The 16,712-nt window shown below is 24.5% G+C and overlaps 1 protein-coding gene across 1 annotated transcript; it reads right to left on the reverse strand.

Annotated features, from left to right (window-relative positions):
* Positions 1-7,215: 7,215 nt before the first annotated feature.
* On the reverse strand, positions 7,216-12,750 carry LOC135925499 (uncharacterized). Its single transcript, XM_065460860.1, has 7 exons — positions 12,660-12,750; positions 11,790-11,945; positions 11,013-11,116; positions 9,201-9,629; positions 8,769-8,909; positions 7,721-7,915; positions 7,216-7,376 (listed from the first exon to the last, which is right to left on the reverse strand). The coding sequence occupies exons 1-7, from the start codon at positions 12,728-12,730 to the stop codon at positions 7,216-7,218; spliced, it is 1,257 nt and encodes a 418-aa protein (XP_065316932.1). The 5' UTR covers positions 12,731-12,750.
* Positions 12,751-16,712: the final 3,962 nt, after the last annotated feature.

A 16,712-nucleotide genomic window follows, 5' to 3' on the forward strand; every position in this document is an offset into this window, starting at 1 on the left:
AATTCGCTGCTGTATTTGAAAAAATTTAGAAGGATGTGAACATAGGCATTATACTATGGAACATTATTTTGTTTATCATAAATGAGGGTCTTTACTAGTAGTGAATTTAATGAAATATGTGAATTTTTTAGGTGACATGTTTGTTTAATAGGTAAATTATATGTAAAAGCAGTGACTTCAATAAGAAACAACCATATTCCAATCTCAATTTAGTGGTATGGGCTTTGCTCACCATACCCATTAATAGAAGTGGCAATTTTGCTAACAATTCTTAGTTCTACATCGTCTTCAGAAAGAAATTCGTAGATTTTAGGCTAATATGAAGATCTCGCCAACAGGAAAAATTGATTAAAAAATATAATAATATTTAATCAGAACAAGACTCTGTTACGGAAAGCCAAACATTAGTTATTGAAATGACAATGAATTTTAAAATAATAATTATAATATACCTAATATTATAGATTCATTTTATTGTTATTATTATTATAACATGCAAAAATAAAGTTAATTCTCTCTTTAAAAAACACGATCGTGATTAAGATCATTTTTGTTTTAAAACAATTTATACAATAAAAATAATGGAAGGAGAGCCACAAAAGGGAAGCTAGTTCCTAGACAAATTTAGAAATATAACGAGCGCCCCACGTGTTTTTATGTGGCAATGATTATATTTCTGATCTTAATTATTACAGTGTAAGGAAATCGTACCAATTGCTTTTCCGCCACTTATACTAATATTTAACATCATAAAAAATATTTTATGGCCTCATAAAGTATCGTTATTTGCAAAAATCAAGCCAAATTATAAATATATAACTATAATAAAATTATTAATTCTATGAAAAACCAGCCGTGATTTTATATAGCCTTAAATAAGGCAAAACGCCCGAACATAACGCGTTCACTATAAAATTATTTTTTTTGTAATAATAAACTTATAACCATAAATTATTAATTTAAGGAGTCAATATGAATATAACCACGTGAAATTGATTAGTGATATTACGTTTTTTTAAACTTTATGTACGTTTAAACTTCGGGTTTATGTTTTTATTAATTATAATTATAAATAATTTAGAAAAACAAATTAGTTTTTATATTGATTTAATTCTTGGATAAATATCTGGTTTATTAATTAATCATATGGTGAATATATAAAATTTAATCGGATTTAACTACCCTATTTTATAATAAAAATATCTTGCAAGCGTTATCGTGTATGGTTTAGTTGGGATAAATTGGGTGGGGGGGAGGGGTGTATAGTTATATTTATTCTACTTGTCCTGTACGGGCCTATTTAATTATAAATAAAATGTCTAAATAAATTTTAGTTTCATATTTCAAAACTTCTGGTTGCACAGACAAATTGAACAGTGTCATTATTTTAGACATGATGAATCTTAGATCCGATCCCATGTAGTTTTAAATTCTGCATAATCTGAAATTTTTTATCCTTGAATATGAATCAACTAATCTAAAGCCATTTCTTATGTATGAAAAAAATAGAGTTTCATAAAAATAATTTATTTTTATTAAATATAATGTTTAAAACCTACATCTACATCGAAAATATCCTTAAAGTTATTGATTGGACTTGTTAGAATAAAATTTTATATAGAAATATAAATTAAAAAATATGAGTATGAAAAAGAAATTTTTACTAATTATTCATAAAAATATTGCGAACAATTTTTTATAAGACATTATCTATAATAATGGCTAAAAAATGAGTTTCTTTTTATAACAAAGACGGCCCCTGTCTATCATTTGGGCAAAAGAAATTTTTTGATTAAAATCTTTCAAGAAATAAATTTTTTGAGCAACATAACGATATAGGGCTTAATTTTATAAAAATAATAAATCTACCAAAATATTTTCATAATTATAACTTAGATCAACTCAGTTTCTAGACTACTATTTATTAAATGCTTTAATGACTTGACAAATTAACATGAGTTTTAACTCGAAACTCATCTTTTTTTCTAAATTTTTTTATTAGAGTTTGCATATGATATATAACTACGAAACAAATTAATTTTAGCCCCCAACTCCAAAACAGCTTCTGCTGAGATACTAATGGTAGAACTCTTTAAAGTTTTTATTATAAGAAATATTGTTAATAAAATTTAAATTTAAAAAAAGGGTGATATGATATGACATTTCATTAGTCTACTGTAAAAAAATGATTAATAATTAATTGTAACATATTTACCAAAATCTTTTAAATATTTTATGTAAATATTGTTAAATTATGTAATACATTTAATTCTTTCGCAAAAAAAATCACAAGAGGAAAAGGGTGTTTTAGCCAAACTAAATATTATAAATCCTCTTGGAGTGTTTTTCGAGACTATGCTTTAGATATTATTGGAAAATTTTTATAATTCGGATTAAGATAATACTACTATTTTCTATTCTATTAGCTGAAGAATCAGGTACCCATTCCATATGCATATGCTTTATTCATCGTGATTTTAAGCTGTTCCCCAGCACCATCTCCTTGTTCCTGTAAATTCTAATTGCCTGATGGAGATTATATGAGGTTATTTGTAAAAATAAGAGTTTTTTTAAAAAAAATTTAAAAACAACTGTAATCAAATTTTAGGACAGTTCTATTTTAATGCATAAAAACAAATCTAATTAATCACAAACAAATAGGTATTCGTTTCTTTCAAATACAAATAGATAATTATCGGTTTTTAAAATTGCGATTATAAAAGGCGCGATTTAAGAATTTATAGATTCGCCGGAAAAAAATTTAATACATTTTGGTCACCTAATTCTATTCATTAAATTTAAAATATATTTTCAAATTTTCCTTAGTTCATATCTACAATTTGTTATATTATATTATAAATATTTTTCTTAAAAAAAAAGGTATAAATTCAATTTAAACTATTAAAAAATAATTCTTTATCCTAATTTATATACCCTTTTTATTTTGTAAAAAATAACCCCAAACTCCCATAAAATGATACAAAATTATCAACATGAACTCTTAAAATATATAATATAATTGATTAAAAAATTACAATAATAATATTCATTTGTTTTTTGAAATATTAAAATGCCATAAATAATATATAATGTAATTTGATAATGTCTCTATTCCCCCAACAAGACACATTATATATATATAGGAGTTGCATATCTTCATTTTTTCGATTCGAATTTTTAAAAAATTTGAGAAATGAAATGGAGAGGAGAAGAGAAATTATTTATAATATTAAGAAATTTTGTATCGAATTATTCATCGTTTATAGAGTCGATACAAAATTGATACGGTTTACTATAATTTAAAACCAATTCTTTAAAATTTTTGATACAATATTGTTTGACCATAAAAATATCTTTATTATATTCGTCCGTTAACCGACCTCCTCCCCAACCTCTTTAGCCGATCGAGAAAAATAAGAGCGATAAAGGTTTTCGAATAAATATTTAAATTCGTTTCTGACAAAAAAAATGATAAATTTCCGAATTAAATCTTCAAAATCGAATACAAACAAATAAAAATATAATAAAATTATTACAACCATATTCATTTAAGTTTTATTTGAAGTTATCAGTGATTATATCATTTAAAATGACTGGTTTTCTTTCATTTTTTTAAAAATAAGACATAATAAAGGGAACAATAGATTTATTAAGAAAGAAATATAAATAAGCTTATAATATAAGTAACAATTTTTTTTTATCAGATAATGATGCATCCTCTAATACCTTAGCCAAATTGGGCTTCCATGTTTCTGCGCAAAATTTGGAATTAATTTAACTATGTTACCGTCAAAATAGTTGTCCACGAAATGTATTAAAAAATTTTGACCCAAAATATCCCACTTTATTATGGTAGCATTTATCACGTTTCTTGGCCAGTCTGGATAGAAGTAAATAATTTGTCCATTTTCGTTATGGAGATATGAAAGTTTCGGATTCAAATAGAATTCATTACCTTTACCGTGATAGCAATATTCGTGATTTAGCCCTATGAGATAATTTGTTAAAAATAATAATAAAAAAAGGAATTGTGACTATATACTAGTAGATAGCCCGTCATAAATGATCGAGATTGAGAATTTTCTCCTTACTTTTATGATAGTTGTTATGTGTTATTTAAAAATAATATCCATTATTTATTATTTTTACCCTATTTTCCTTCTTCAGACCAAGATCAATCCATTAAAACTAAGTGTAAATACTATGGTGTTTTTGTCAAAATTAAATTTTTACTTTTGATATTTAATAAAATTCTCAAGCAAGGTACAAAGCCAGAATAATTTTGAAAAGATTGTTCCAAGGCAATGAAAGATCATAATAATTTTGTTAGTTAAGAACTGAAATAAAATATTTTAAAAAATCATATTGTATTTAAAAATACAATCAAAATCAGATTATCTAGGCCTTAGTTTTTTGATAAGGCCGAGCCCAGGCCTACAAAAAAATTTGTTTTAGGCCGCTGTCTGACCCATAGTTAATAATAAAAAAATAGCCTCCAAGTTGATAATAATTTTGAATAATTTTCCCTATGTCCAGCTCAAAATAATTAATAAAATATTTTTCAAGCACAGCCCAACTTATAATAATTATTCTGGCCAGCCCATAGTAATTTTTCAAAATTTGTTCCCAGCCTGGAGATAGGTAAATCTCTAAAAACCATCTCTATTTTTTATTCTTTTTAACCATGCTAACCCCTATGGCAGACCAAGGCCAACCCATTAAGACTAAGAGTGGATACTATTTTTTTGAGCCTGGGGTTTTTTGATAAGGCCCAGCCATGTCTTCAAAAAAAAATTTCAGGCCAATGTCTAACCCATATTTAAAATTAAAAGTTTTAAGCATATGATCATAATAAGTTTGAAAATTTCCCAAGCCAGGTCCAAGCCCATAATAATTGTGAAAAATTCCAAGCCGACAAAACCCATAATAATTTATTTTTACCATTGATCCAGAAAAATAGTTTCAGTTTATATGAATTAAATCGGTCTAATATTTAACATTTTTTTTGTCCTTATATATTATTGGGAAAATTTTTCAAAATAATTTATCATCAAATGAAAGGGAAATATTTTATTTACCCATCATTCAATTGGTTAACTCCTGGTATTTATATAAAATTCATGAATATATTAAAGTGCCTTTTAAAAATTAGTGAAAATATGATCATCCTAATTTAAATTTTAAACAGACAACTTCCACTCCAAATAATTATTACTTAGATATAAAATATAAAATTAAATTTAAGACCTTGTTACTAAATTACAATGTTAACAAATAATAGGAGGTTTTATGCATAAAAATTACGTAATTAATAGTTATATAATTGTATAACAAATATATTCAGTTTTCAATAAAATCTTTAATTAATTATAAGAAAATATATTTGATAATTTAAACATTGATACTATGGAAATCAATATTAATACCCTGATGAAATGGCTAGGCTATATTGGGTACTATATAAAATCATCACAGACAATTTTCAAAATTCTAAATAGCTGTGACTGTGTGACTTTAACACGGCTTTTATATATATTATAGATATATCTTTCTTTCTTTCTTTCTTTCTTTCTTTCTTTCTTTCTTTCTTTCTTTCTTTCTTTCTTTCTTTCTTTCTTTCTTTCTTTCTTTCTTTCTTTCTTTCTTTCTTTCTTTCTTTCTTTCTTTCTTTCTTTCTTTCTTTCTTTCTTTCTTTCTTTCTTTCTTTCTTTCTTTCTTTCTTTCTTTCTTTCTTTCTTTCTTTCTTTCTTTCTTTCTTTCTTTCTTTCTTTCTTTCTTTCTTTCTTTCTTTCTTTCTTTCTTTCTTTCTTTCCTTCCTTCCTTCTTTCCTTCTTAATTTGTATTAATAAATCTAAATATGATAATTTAAAAAAAAAATAACCTGGGAATATATGCAATTTAACGAAATTCTCAACTGACACATTCGCATTTAGCAAAGTATTATCTATGTGGAAATTGTTTACGATATTTTCTAGGGCTCTGTTACTTGGAACCCAGATTGTATAATAAATATCTGCCTTGAATGTTAAATTGGATCGATCTAGAAACTGTCTGAATATGCTGATTTCTTCATATTCGGCTAGAATTTCTGACAAATTCGCAATTAGAGGAACTAATGCCTTAATATATAAAAAAAATTTATTTAATATTTTATTTTAAAATATAATGCCAATAGTAAAATCATTACATTTATTTAAAAGATTTTGTATATAACTAATAATTCAATATTGTTTATTAAAATTGGTTTTTAATAAATACTAGTAACTACTACAGATTAAAAGATAATTAACCAAATAATTTTTTCTTTCATAATATATTTAAATACAAATGTGTAAATATTTCAAATAATAAAATACCAACCTTAATTTTATTACCTAAAAAGAGCCATGAGTTCATATTATTTTTCGTTACCTTAGGGATAAAGCGAAATTTTCCGCCGCAGAAATGATAGGTCTTTTTGCTAATCTTTCTTACACATTGTATATTGTTGGGTATCACAATCTAATATTCAAATTATTTTAAAAAATGATAATAGTTAATTTTTATAAATGATAAAACTTTGGCAAAGGGTTTTGCATGTCAAAATCGCCAAAGGAAAATTAAAATTTAAAGGTTTTAATTTTATAAAAATATATAATGAATTTATATCCTAAAATATTACTATATAAAGTTGAAATCTTTAGATATATAAAATCACAATTTAATTCTTAATTTTTAAATGAGAAGTAATGTTTTAAAAAGGTTTATATAAAAATTTTATTTACATTTATGAATCTTAACTGATTAAAATATTTACTACATTTCTTTTTTCATAAATATTATTCCCTTCATTTTTCTATATTCCACCGCTGGAAATGCTTTGGAATACATTTAGGCTATATCAAGTTTTTTAAAAAATTTTTACACGCGTAATATCATTGTACATTGAACCATTTGCCCCTTCAAGATGTTGAATACTATTCAGGACATTAGATAGAGCTATATGATTTTCAAGGAACTCTTTAGCGTAAGATGTATTCTCTCTCAATTTTTCTTTTATGTTTTGGTCAAGATTCTGATATACGATTTTATATAAATATAAGTTGTTATTAGAAAGGTTTTTTTAAAAAAAAAGAAATAAAATAAAGAAAATGAAAATAAAGAGGTTAAAAAAATGGAAGAGAAAGTTAAATTAAATAATTAGAATATACATATATCTTTTAAAAAAAATGAAAATCAATTAATCAGCCTGTTTATTACTAAGAAAGCCGCATTGTCTGGTATGAGAACTAATTTATCGCGAATTTCGTTCAGAAGAGTGAAGTTAGATCTATTAAAGTAATTCAAGAATTCATTGGCTTCCGGTTCTCCCCGCAAGATTTTAACCAATGAGAGGGCTTTTATAATTATAATTTATATATTCGAAAAACTATATCATGTATGCGTTTACGTAAATTATTTTCGAAAAAATTAATAACTCACTCAGTAAATTAAAATCACTTTTCCTCCCCATAACAACAATTTTAATTGGTTAATTATACTGAAAGATCATGGTGTTATATGACCCTTTCATGATTAGAGTAATTCCTGTATATAAGTAAAATAAAAAATTTTGGACACACCCGGGTAAAATCTAAAATGGTCATGCCAACTCAATCGAAGTTGTTTAAATGGAATTGAAAAAATTCGGAATTGAGTGAAATTAATAAATATGAAGAGTGGAAAAAATGATTTGATTTACATTTATTCGATATCAAGACAAGGTCCACGAATATTACAACTCCGTTGAATAAAACGCGAGTGTCAATGATGGATCCATTATTTATCATGTTAGAGCCGATATTTACCGTAGAACTTTCTAAAGTTTCAATCGCGTGAGGTTTTTTATAGAGATTAGGACAAATCCATTTTGCGATCACGTGCATTTTAAGCGTTTCTTTTAATAAAAAATAATATATAGATATCCATTCACAATACATAAATAGGTAATGTTTTTTTATATATATATGTAAATATGGGGTAACTTATGCATGTAACTGTTAAAAACACATGATTGGTAGCTAAGATTAAGAATTACATTATGATTCCAAATATACGTTATGTATTTTTTCCGGAAATATATTATTTTTTCAATTTTATAAATCATTTTTTGAGCGCGTTTTTAAAAATTTAAAGATCGGATTTTATCCGAAATAATCTAATTTATATTAAAAAAAATATAATTAAAATTTAATATAAATTATATTAATTTTGAAATTTTATGGACAAATTGTATGAAATTTATAGGGTTAGGTATTCCAAACATTGATAAGCTCAAAAAATACACATTGCCAGATTGACGCCATATATAAATATTTCACTTGATATAATATTATTTTTTAGAATATAAATTTGAATTGATTATTATATAAAATAAAATGCAATAAGTTAAAGTAGAAAATCGTGAAATATTTTTTATAAAAGGAAATTCGAATATTATAATTTATTTTAAATAAATTTTATATTATATTTTTTTATTTATTATAATTATTATTTCAATTAATATTTAAAAATTTATTTTTAACATCTAAATTAATTTTATGTAAAATTTAATATATAAATATAAAAAGACAGATATCTTAAATAAAATGTGTTTGAAATATTTTTTATAAAAATCTACTAAAGTTTTTACTAAAGTTTTAAGAACATCTTCAACTTAAGAAGTTGATGTCATGATCAAATTAAATAATTCCTACCTTCAAATGAAGGAAAAAAATATTGAATAATGGTAAGAAAATTCAAATAAAAACCTTTAGCACATTCTACATTAGATTCTAATTCCTGGATGAGTTGTGGAGATAATTGATTTATAGCTGAATTTGATGGTAAGATGATAGTATGATATTTCCCGGGAACAAGAGTCAAATTGGCTAATCCTGAGGCTATCAAATCTACATTTACAAAAAAAAAACATTATTATGGAAGAGGATAAAGATAATTTTAAATTAAATAGGAAATCGAAAATGGTTTTAAGATATTGAAACGATTTTGCGAAAGAAAAAAAAGTGATAAATAAAAGAAATCAAAGTAATAAATAAAAGAAAAAAAAGAAAAAGAAAGAAAGAAAGAAAGAAAGAAAAAAGGGTAAATAAATTAATCATTTTGTAGTGAAATTCTTTAAACTTAAAAAAGTCTAATTTTTACAATTATCATAGAGATAAAGTATTTTAATATATTTATACATTTTGCCATAGTCGAGTTGAGTTCTTGTTGCTTCAGGAAATCGTACACAGTTTGTTTCGTGCGAGGAAGATGATCCTTTAATTTGTAAATCATTCCTTGAGTAGTAAAATAATCCTTTATCACGGGTACACAGTTAACTGCCCATCGGGTACTCATTCTAGGTTTGTGAATCGTGAAATGTAAGTCATGTGATTCGTTACCCATCGTGACTCTTCGCATGTCGTTTAATATGAGACCCCTATGCAAATATTCGGGAATAATATTCCGCTCAAGACCTAAACCCGAAGAATTGCTAATCGGAAGGAAAAGTGTGATATTCCCATGATCATTTAGAATTTCTAACAGATGGGAAGTATTTACTATTGAAGAATTGTTGCGAATGTAATTAGTGCCTTTGAGAGTTTGGGTCATGTTCTTCAGTTCCAAACCTAAATTAATAATTTTGTATTTTAAAAACAATTTATTTTTATAGAAATTTGAAATTCAATTACTTTAACGTCCAAGCGAATTCATAAGTAGTTTTACAAATTTTTTTTCGGTATTTTAGTTGCAGATGTTTAGAATTTTATTTTACACTGGATAGATTTTGCAGTGAATATAAACTTTAAAAACCTATTATTAGAAAAATATTTATTATTTTAATCCTCATGAATTGATACAGATAATAATATAAATCCTTTATTCTAAACTATACTATAGAAAAGGATTATGAGCCTTGAATTATCCTAAAAATTTGGCTGAGACTCTAAAGAAAATACGATAAACTGTCTAATCAGAAATATGACGCTAAATCTTTAATCAAACTAGTCATCAACAAAAAAATGGCTCTAAAATAGCAATTTCGATATCCTTTTTAATTACACAGAAAATTAGTTATGAAATCATACGTTGCAATTGTTCAGCGAAACATTTCACTTTTTCGCGATAAATTTTATAGCAAAACTTTTACCGCGAATTCACATTGGGCTAAATTACTATTCTGCTATTGCGAAACGAATATCCCATTTTTTTTATAGCGAAACCCTTATCAGAGAAAGCTAATAGTAAACTCTTTTATTTTATGTGATCATATTAATTCAATGATCAAATCACTATTTTAAAATTCTGGACATGTAAGATTTATATATATAAAAAAAGAAGATATTTTTTGAAATAATTATATTATATTGTTCAGTTATTAACTCTTACATTTATCATTTTTGTAACGTAATTAATTAGCTAAAACCTAGAGAATTTCTTAGAAAAATTTGGGCTTCCTTTAAAGAATAATCTACCAAATTTTTTTAAACACATTTTTTTTCCCTTAGTGAAGGTAGGAGGGAAATTTATTTTATGATTCAATATTGAGAAAAAAATACGGAATATTTAATATCTCTATACCTTATAGAAGCAAATAAAATTATATATATTTATTTTCATTTGATGCATATGTTAGCGTTCCTTAAATATGATATTTTTTTCAACTTTAATAGCGCGTTTTTAATAAAAATTCTGATTATACCAGACAATTTTTCCACGAACTTTAAAATTTTTAAACTTAATATAATTTATATTATATTTTTTATATTTTCCATATATATATATATATAAATTATAATTGATTCAAAAGATAACAGCGAAATTGTCTGCAATTCATAAGATAGGAATTCCAAACATGATAAAATATCTTTCCAGTAAAATCAGATTTTTCAAATTTCAAAAAATAATATAAAATTGTCAAAATAATACATTGACGCTAACACATATAATACATTTAATAAATTGAATTTTTAATATACTTTTATAATAAAAAAAAATTTAATTGTACTAACTTTGATTACAATGTGGTTGTGAAAGGTTTTTTGCAGTGGTATACCCGTAACAACAAAAATGTGTTACAGCAAATTTCTCCAGCAAACGAGGTTCTCTGTATATACTGCATAATTTTATGTGTTTTTAAAAATGGGAAGAAAATAAATGATGCACAAATTAATTATTTTTTGTTTCTAAAAGTTTGCTAAAACTGGCTTAATTTCGCCATTCCCTAAAATGCATGTAAAAAAAATGTTTAAAATAATTTGTTTTTATTCCTAAAATCGAGAATATTTTATTTTGAATCATTATTTTATATTTAGAAAATCAATTTTAGTTTTTACGAGAACGGCTTTTATTTATCATTTGATAAGACATATATCACGTAGAAAATTTCTGGAAATACTAATTCAACAATTAGTTTTTGCATCTTAATCTACGGGTTTTCAAAAGGTGTTGTAAAAGAATCTTTTAGCATTTGAGCTAATAAACCTAAACCTCAATATTAAGGAGGATAGTTTAAAAGGCGGGCTAGGACTAAACCGATTTTTGGGGCAAATAAATAAAAGGTAAGTAAGTTAAGTTTGTCCAGTGAGTTTTGTTTTTAAATGTATATGTTTAAAATTTCAATGGAAATGTTAATGAATCTCCTGTAAAAATTGAAAAAAATATAATTAACATTGATATTGATACATAAATTTTTTGCAAGTAACAATGTAAAGGTAAAATAAGCTTTAATATATCAACTTAAAAACTCAAAATGTTATTTGAAATTAAAATTAATAAAGTGGTGAAACCTATGTTCGCATATATGTACATCGTAATAATCTTGACAATAGGTTAGCTCACTAATTGCTGATATGCTAGTTCTTTTAGCTCTGATTAGATGGTAATTCGAAAAATTTTCTTGCACCCTTTCCATTATCGTGATATGTTCGACGCAAACATTAGGCCTGAAAAAAATATATATTTAAAAAAAGAAATTATGATAATTTGGATTAAATTATATTATCGATGTTAACACATTTAGAAACAATGTTTGATTCGGTAACGAATAATGGCGAGAACAAATTGAACGTTTTTAACGCATCTTTTAGAAATAAGAAAAAAATGCATTATAAATGAGTTTGGTTTAAATTGGACAACATTTTTTTCTTCTTGGTTTTAAATTTAGACGTTACATATTTAAATATAGCTACGTTTACGCATTTTTTAAAATTTAATTTTTGCGTTTAGAAAAACGCTGCGATTGACACGTTTCAATTTTAACGGCAAAAGAACAAATAGTTCTTTATTATTTTTAAACTACAATAATACAAAAATTCGACCGATTTTGAGACGTAGTCTAAATAAATTAGAAATATATAAATGTCCACAAATAATTTGTTGAGAGAAAGAAAAAAAAAGAAGAAACAACGATATATATTTTTTAACAACTTAATTATTTACTTTTAGAAACTGTATTACATCTTAGTTCAATTGATATGATTCTAAGATGCTGATCATTTTTTTTTTAAAAACGAAGCATTGAATCTACTTTTATTTTAGCCGATAATAATAGAAAGGCCAATTATTAGATATAATTTTTTAACTCCAAAATGTTTTTAAAATTAATTAATCGTAAATGAAATACTATAATAATAATATGTATCAATATATCTAATTACCCATTTGTCCAATCAGTGGTTTTAATTGGGATATAGAATGAGAAAAATATTGCCAAAAATTTATAATTCATTTTAATAATAATTTTCTCCAAAAAAAAAAAAATTATGTATTTTAAAAATAAATATTATATAAATTATGTATATAAAATTTTATTTTATTTACTTATTTATATACTTTTTTACAAGAAAACAAAAATATTTACTACCTTAGATTAATAAAAAGAATTTATTTCTTTATGTCTAAGCAAATAATATAAATAATGTAATATGAGAAAAGAAAGAAAGAAAGAAAGAAAGAAAGAAAGAAAGAAAGAAAGAAAGAAAGAAAGAAAGAAAGAAAGAAAGAAAGAAAGAAAGAAAGAAAGAAAGAAAGAAAGAAAGAAAGAAAGAAAGAAAGAAAGAAAGAAAGAAAGAAAGAAAGAAAGAAAGAAAGAAAGAAAGAAAGAAAGAAAGAAAGAAAGAAAGAAAGAAATAAAGAAAAAATAAAAACGAAGGATCAATCTCAAAAAATTAGATATATTTTATATTTAAAAGATTATAAATTTCTTAGAAAAAAATTTTTTTTCTAATTTTTGATTCATAGGAACCTAAAAGAATGCTTATAGATCAGGCATTATAATTCGAGATATGCAGATCCAAGATCCAAGATCCAATTATATAATTTTTGGCTGATATTACTTTATGCACTTGTTGTAGTCAGTTTATAATAGCCTCATGCTGAAAATTATTAAAAACTGGTTATAACTAGAAGAATCTCATATTTGAGTAAGACATGGTATGTATTGTGGAGATAGAAATATACATTATTATTAAGGGGTAAAAGCCTGAGCTTATAGATTTTTGGAGGGAGGATATTACTTTATGCATTAGTCGTTAATTGGTTATAAGAGTCTCACGCTGAAAAATTATTAGAAATTGGTTATATTAAAAGGAACTCATATTTGAATAAGATATTATATGGGTTAGTGGAGATATAAATATATATTTATTTATTATGGTAAAAGTCTTAAATTTTTGAATTTTAAACGAAATTCAATATTATCCTCTTCCAGCAAAACTCAAGTGTATTAGAACTTTTGTCGATATATTATACTATCTCCGTCGTATTCACGTTAATTCAAGAGAGATATTGCATATTTATTATTAATAATTTCATAATATATTTTTTTTAAAATCTTTATTTATTTTAAGGTAAATGAAAGAAGAATAAAATTATTATTATAAAATATAATATGACATTTCGGACAGTTGCCTAATCAAATCGAGCTATAAAGAACTTTTCTATAAAAAGGTGGGATGATATTTTAAATAAGAAACTTAAGGTTTCCATTTGAATGACATATTACGTCACTTAACCAGGAATTTAAACTTAGGGGAAATAGATGGTTAGAGGACAAATAGTTATAATTAAAAATTAATAATTTTTTTAAAATAATGACACTTATCAAAAATCATAGCTCAAATGTCTGATCTTAGAAGATCTTTAATAAAATTTATAGGGAATGCCCCCTCCCTCCTCCAGGAAAATCCTGGTTTAAAATTTATATCATTATCATATTCACGCAATTTTTTAAATATTATCAAATTTAATTTATTTTAAAAGTTGTTCTCTCTCGAAAAAAAAACACAAAGGGAAATTTTAAATATTTAATAAAAACAACAAGAAATATTGGTAAGAAATAGGATCAAAGGTCATACTAAAGTTTTAAGTATACAATAACAAGTTCAAAATTTAATTTAAATTTTAAATTATACGATATGTATATTATATTAAAGGCTGACTTTGTAGGTTTGAAATATAATTGATAAAATTTAATTTCAATCTTTAAGTTTTTTTTCTTTTTAAAATCTTTTATAAATTAACAAAAGAGGTATCTGATAGAAGGCTTTTTTAAATAAGAAAAAATTTATTTCAAAAACAAAAGGCAAAATATATAAATTTAAGGAAATGTTTAAAATGAAAGACTAATATATGGAGCCGTGATAAGAAATTTGAATGGCAAATTTCTAAGCTAAGTTCTGAACTAATTTAGAAATATTCTTTAGGATCGTCCCATGTGATGGCTAAATTTTTATTAAATTAATCCATATTGGTTTCCAAACATGTTCCTAATTCCTATTATTTTATTTTTTTTAACAATGAAAGACCGCTATATTTTTACCGGTATACCGTACCGCCACCGTTGACAATTTTTCTTCAAAAAACTTTAAAAATTCTATGTTCCTCCTTTCTCGAAAGCATATTAAGAACGATAAAAAATCGTGTTTTTGTTTGTTCAAACAAGGCTCTGAAGTCAGAACAAAGAATTTTATTTTTTTCTCGATAATTTTATTTATTAATTTTTCTCGCCTTCTAGGTTTAATTACTATTTCTACCGTTCAGAATTAGTTATATATATATAATTATTTATTTTTTTTTTCTAAGTAAATTCAACCCTGAAACTTATGATGAAGTTAATGGAGATTTTGTTAAAAATAATTAAAAATAATTACAACCAATTTTAGGGCAGTTCTATCTTAATGCACAAAAACAAATATAATTAAACAAACAAATAGCAGAGTTGGGCATATCCTCCGGAAATAGAATCTATATACAGATACAGATTCTTTGTAAAAAAATGAATTTTAGATACAGATACTAGTATCTTTTATAAAATATCAAAAAGATACATGCCTAATTAGAGTATCTTAAATACAAGATACTTGTAAATTATCATTATCAATTATTTTAGAATAGTTTATAAAATACAATTTTTATTATTTATTTGTGAAGAACATAACATATGCATATAATAAGAATGAGGATTTGCAATGATGAGTTAATTATAATAATCAGGCATTTTAATTAGTAATATCCGATTCTTAGAATAGATAGGGAAGGGAGACTAGTATTTTAATGGGAGTTGAAATATTAATTTGCAAAAGAGTATTTAAAATAGATTCATTATTTTATAAGATAATCAAATTTTTGAAATAATTTATCATTAGACCTTTTCCGTTTTGGTCTACTTAACATTGTGCTAAAACTAAATTACCTTTCAATTGTAGCTGATAAAGGTATGGCAGTATTATATTTATAAAAAATTTCCTTAACGAAAGGATAATAATTAAGCATATTTCGCCTTTCTTTAATATAATTTAAAGCCTCCCGTTCAATGTTCTTTGTATTATTGAAAAAAACCTTATTATATTCAAATCATAGGAAAATAGTTTCTTAAAAATCGATTTCTCATCGATCTTTGGCAGCTTTTAATAAAGGTAGCAATATTATAAGCTTGAATATTTAAGATAACTTATGCCCCTTTTTAACCAAACATGTAATCTTTACATTTATCTTTATAGTGCTATTATTTATCTATCTACCTAGTGTTATTAAACGGTTCGTTTTAGAAAGATCTTAAGCTAGCCTGAAGATTTTGCTAAGAAGGAACAAAGGTCTAGGCATACATTAACGAAATCTTAAAACTTAGGTTTCTGGCTTATTGAGTTAGCTGTTTTGATAAAACCGGCTTAAAATGAGCCTTTTAACAACTTTATATTTACCTTAATATGAATTATAAATTTTCAGCTAATTTTGACATTATATTTAAAATATGATGAAAAAAAAACTAAGGAAATTAATTATAAGATTCTCGAAGAAAATAAGATGTATACTGTGAGTGATATGTAAAATTTTGAACATGAATATTAGTAAGAATCTGTATCTGTATCTTTAGTCAAGAGAATAAATATTAAAAAGATACAAGATTCTTTTCAGAATAAAGGATCTTGGATACAGACTAGTATCTTATTAATAATGTCAAAAAGATACTGAGTACAAGATACAAAAGGTCTTTTATCTTGTATCTTAGATACAATTATTCGCGGTATTGCCCAACTCTGACAAATAGGTATTCGATTCTATCAAATACAAACAGATAATTATCGGATTTTAAAATAGCGATTATAAAAGGTGCAATTTAAGAATTTGTAAATTGGCCGGAAAAAATTCTAATATATTTTAGTCACCTAATTCTATTCATTAAATTTAAAATATATTTTCGATTTATCCTT

Source organism: Gordionus sp. m RMFG-2023, chromosome 2 (genome assembly GCF_954871325.1).
Source record: "Gordionus sp. m RMFG-2023 chromosome 2, tfGorSpeb1-WG-v2, whole genome shotgun sequence".
NCBI classification, from domain to species: domain Eukaryota; kingdom Metazoa; phylum Nematomorpha; class Gordioida; order Chordodea; family Parachordodidae; genus Gordionus; species Gordionus sp. m RMFG-2023.

Coding starts and splice junctions, on each gene's coding strand:
- LOC135925499 (XM_065460860.1), bottom strand. CDS start 12,730: ATGAATTATAAATTTTTGGCAATATTTTTCTCATTCTATATCCCAATT. Junction 9,630..11,012: donor ACAACCACATTGTAATCAAA/GTTAGTACAATT, acceptor TTATTAATTTAG/GTTTGGAACTGAAGAACATG. Junction 7,377..7,720: donor TGTCTTGATATCGAATAAAT/GTAAATCAAATC, acceptor TAATTATAAAAG/CCCTCTCATTGGTTAAAATC.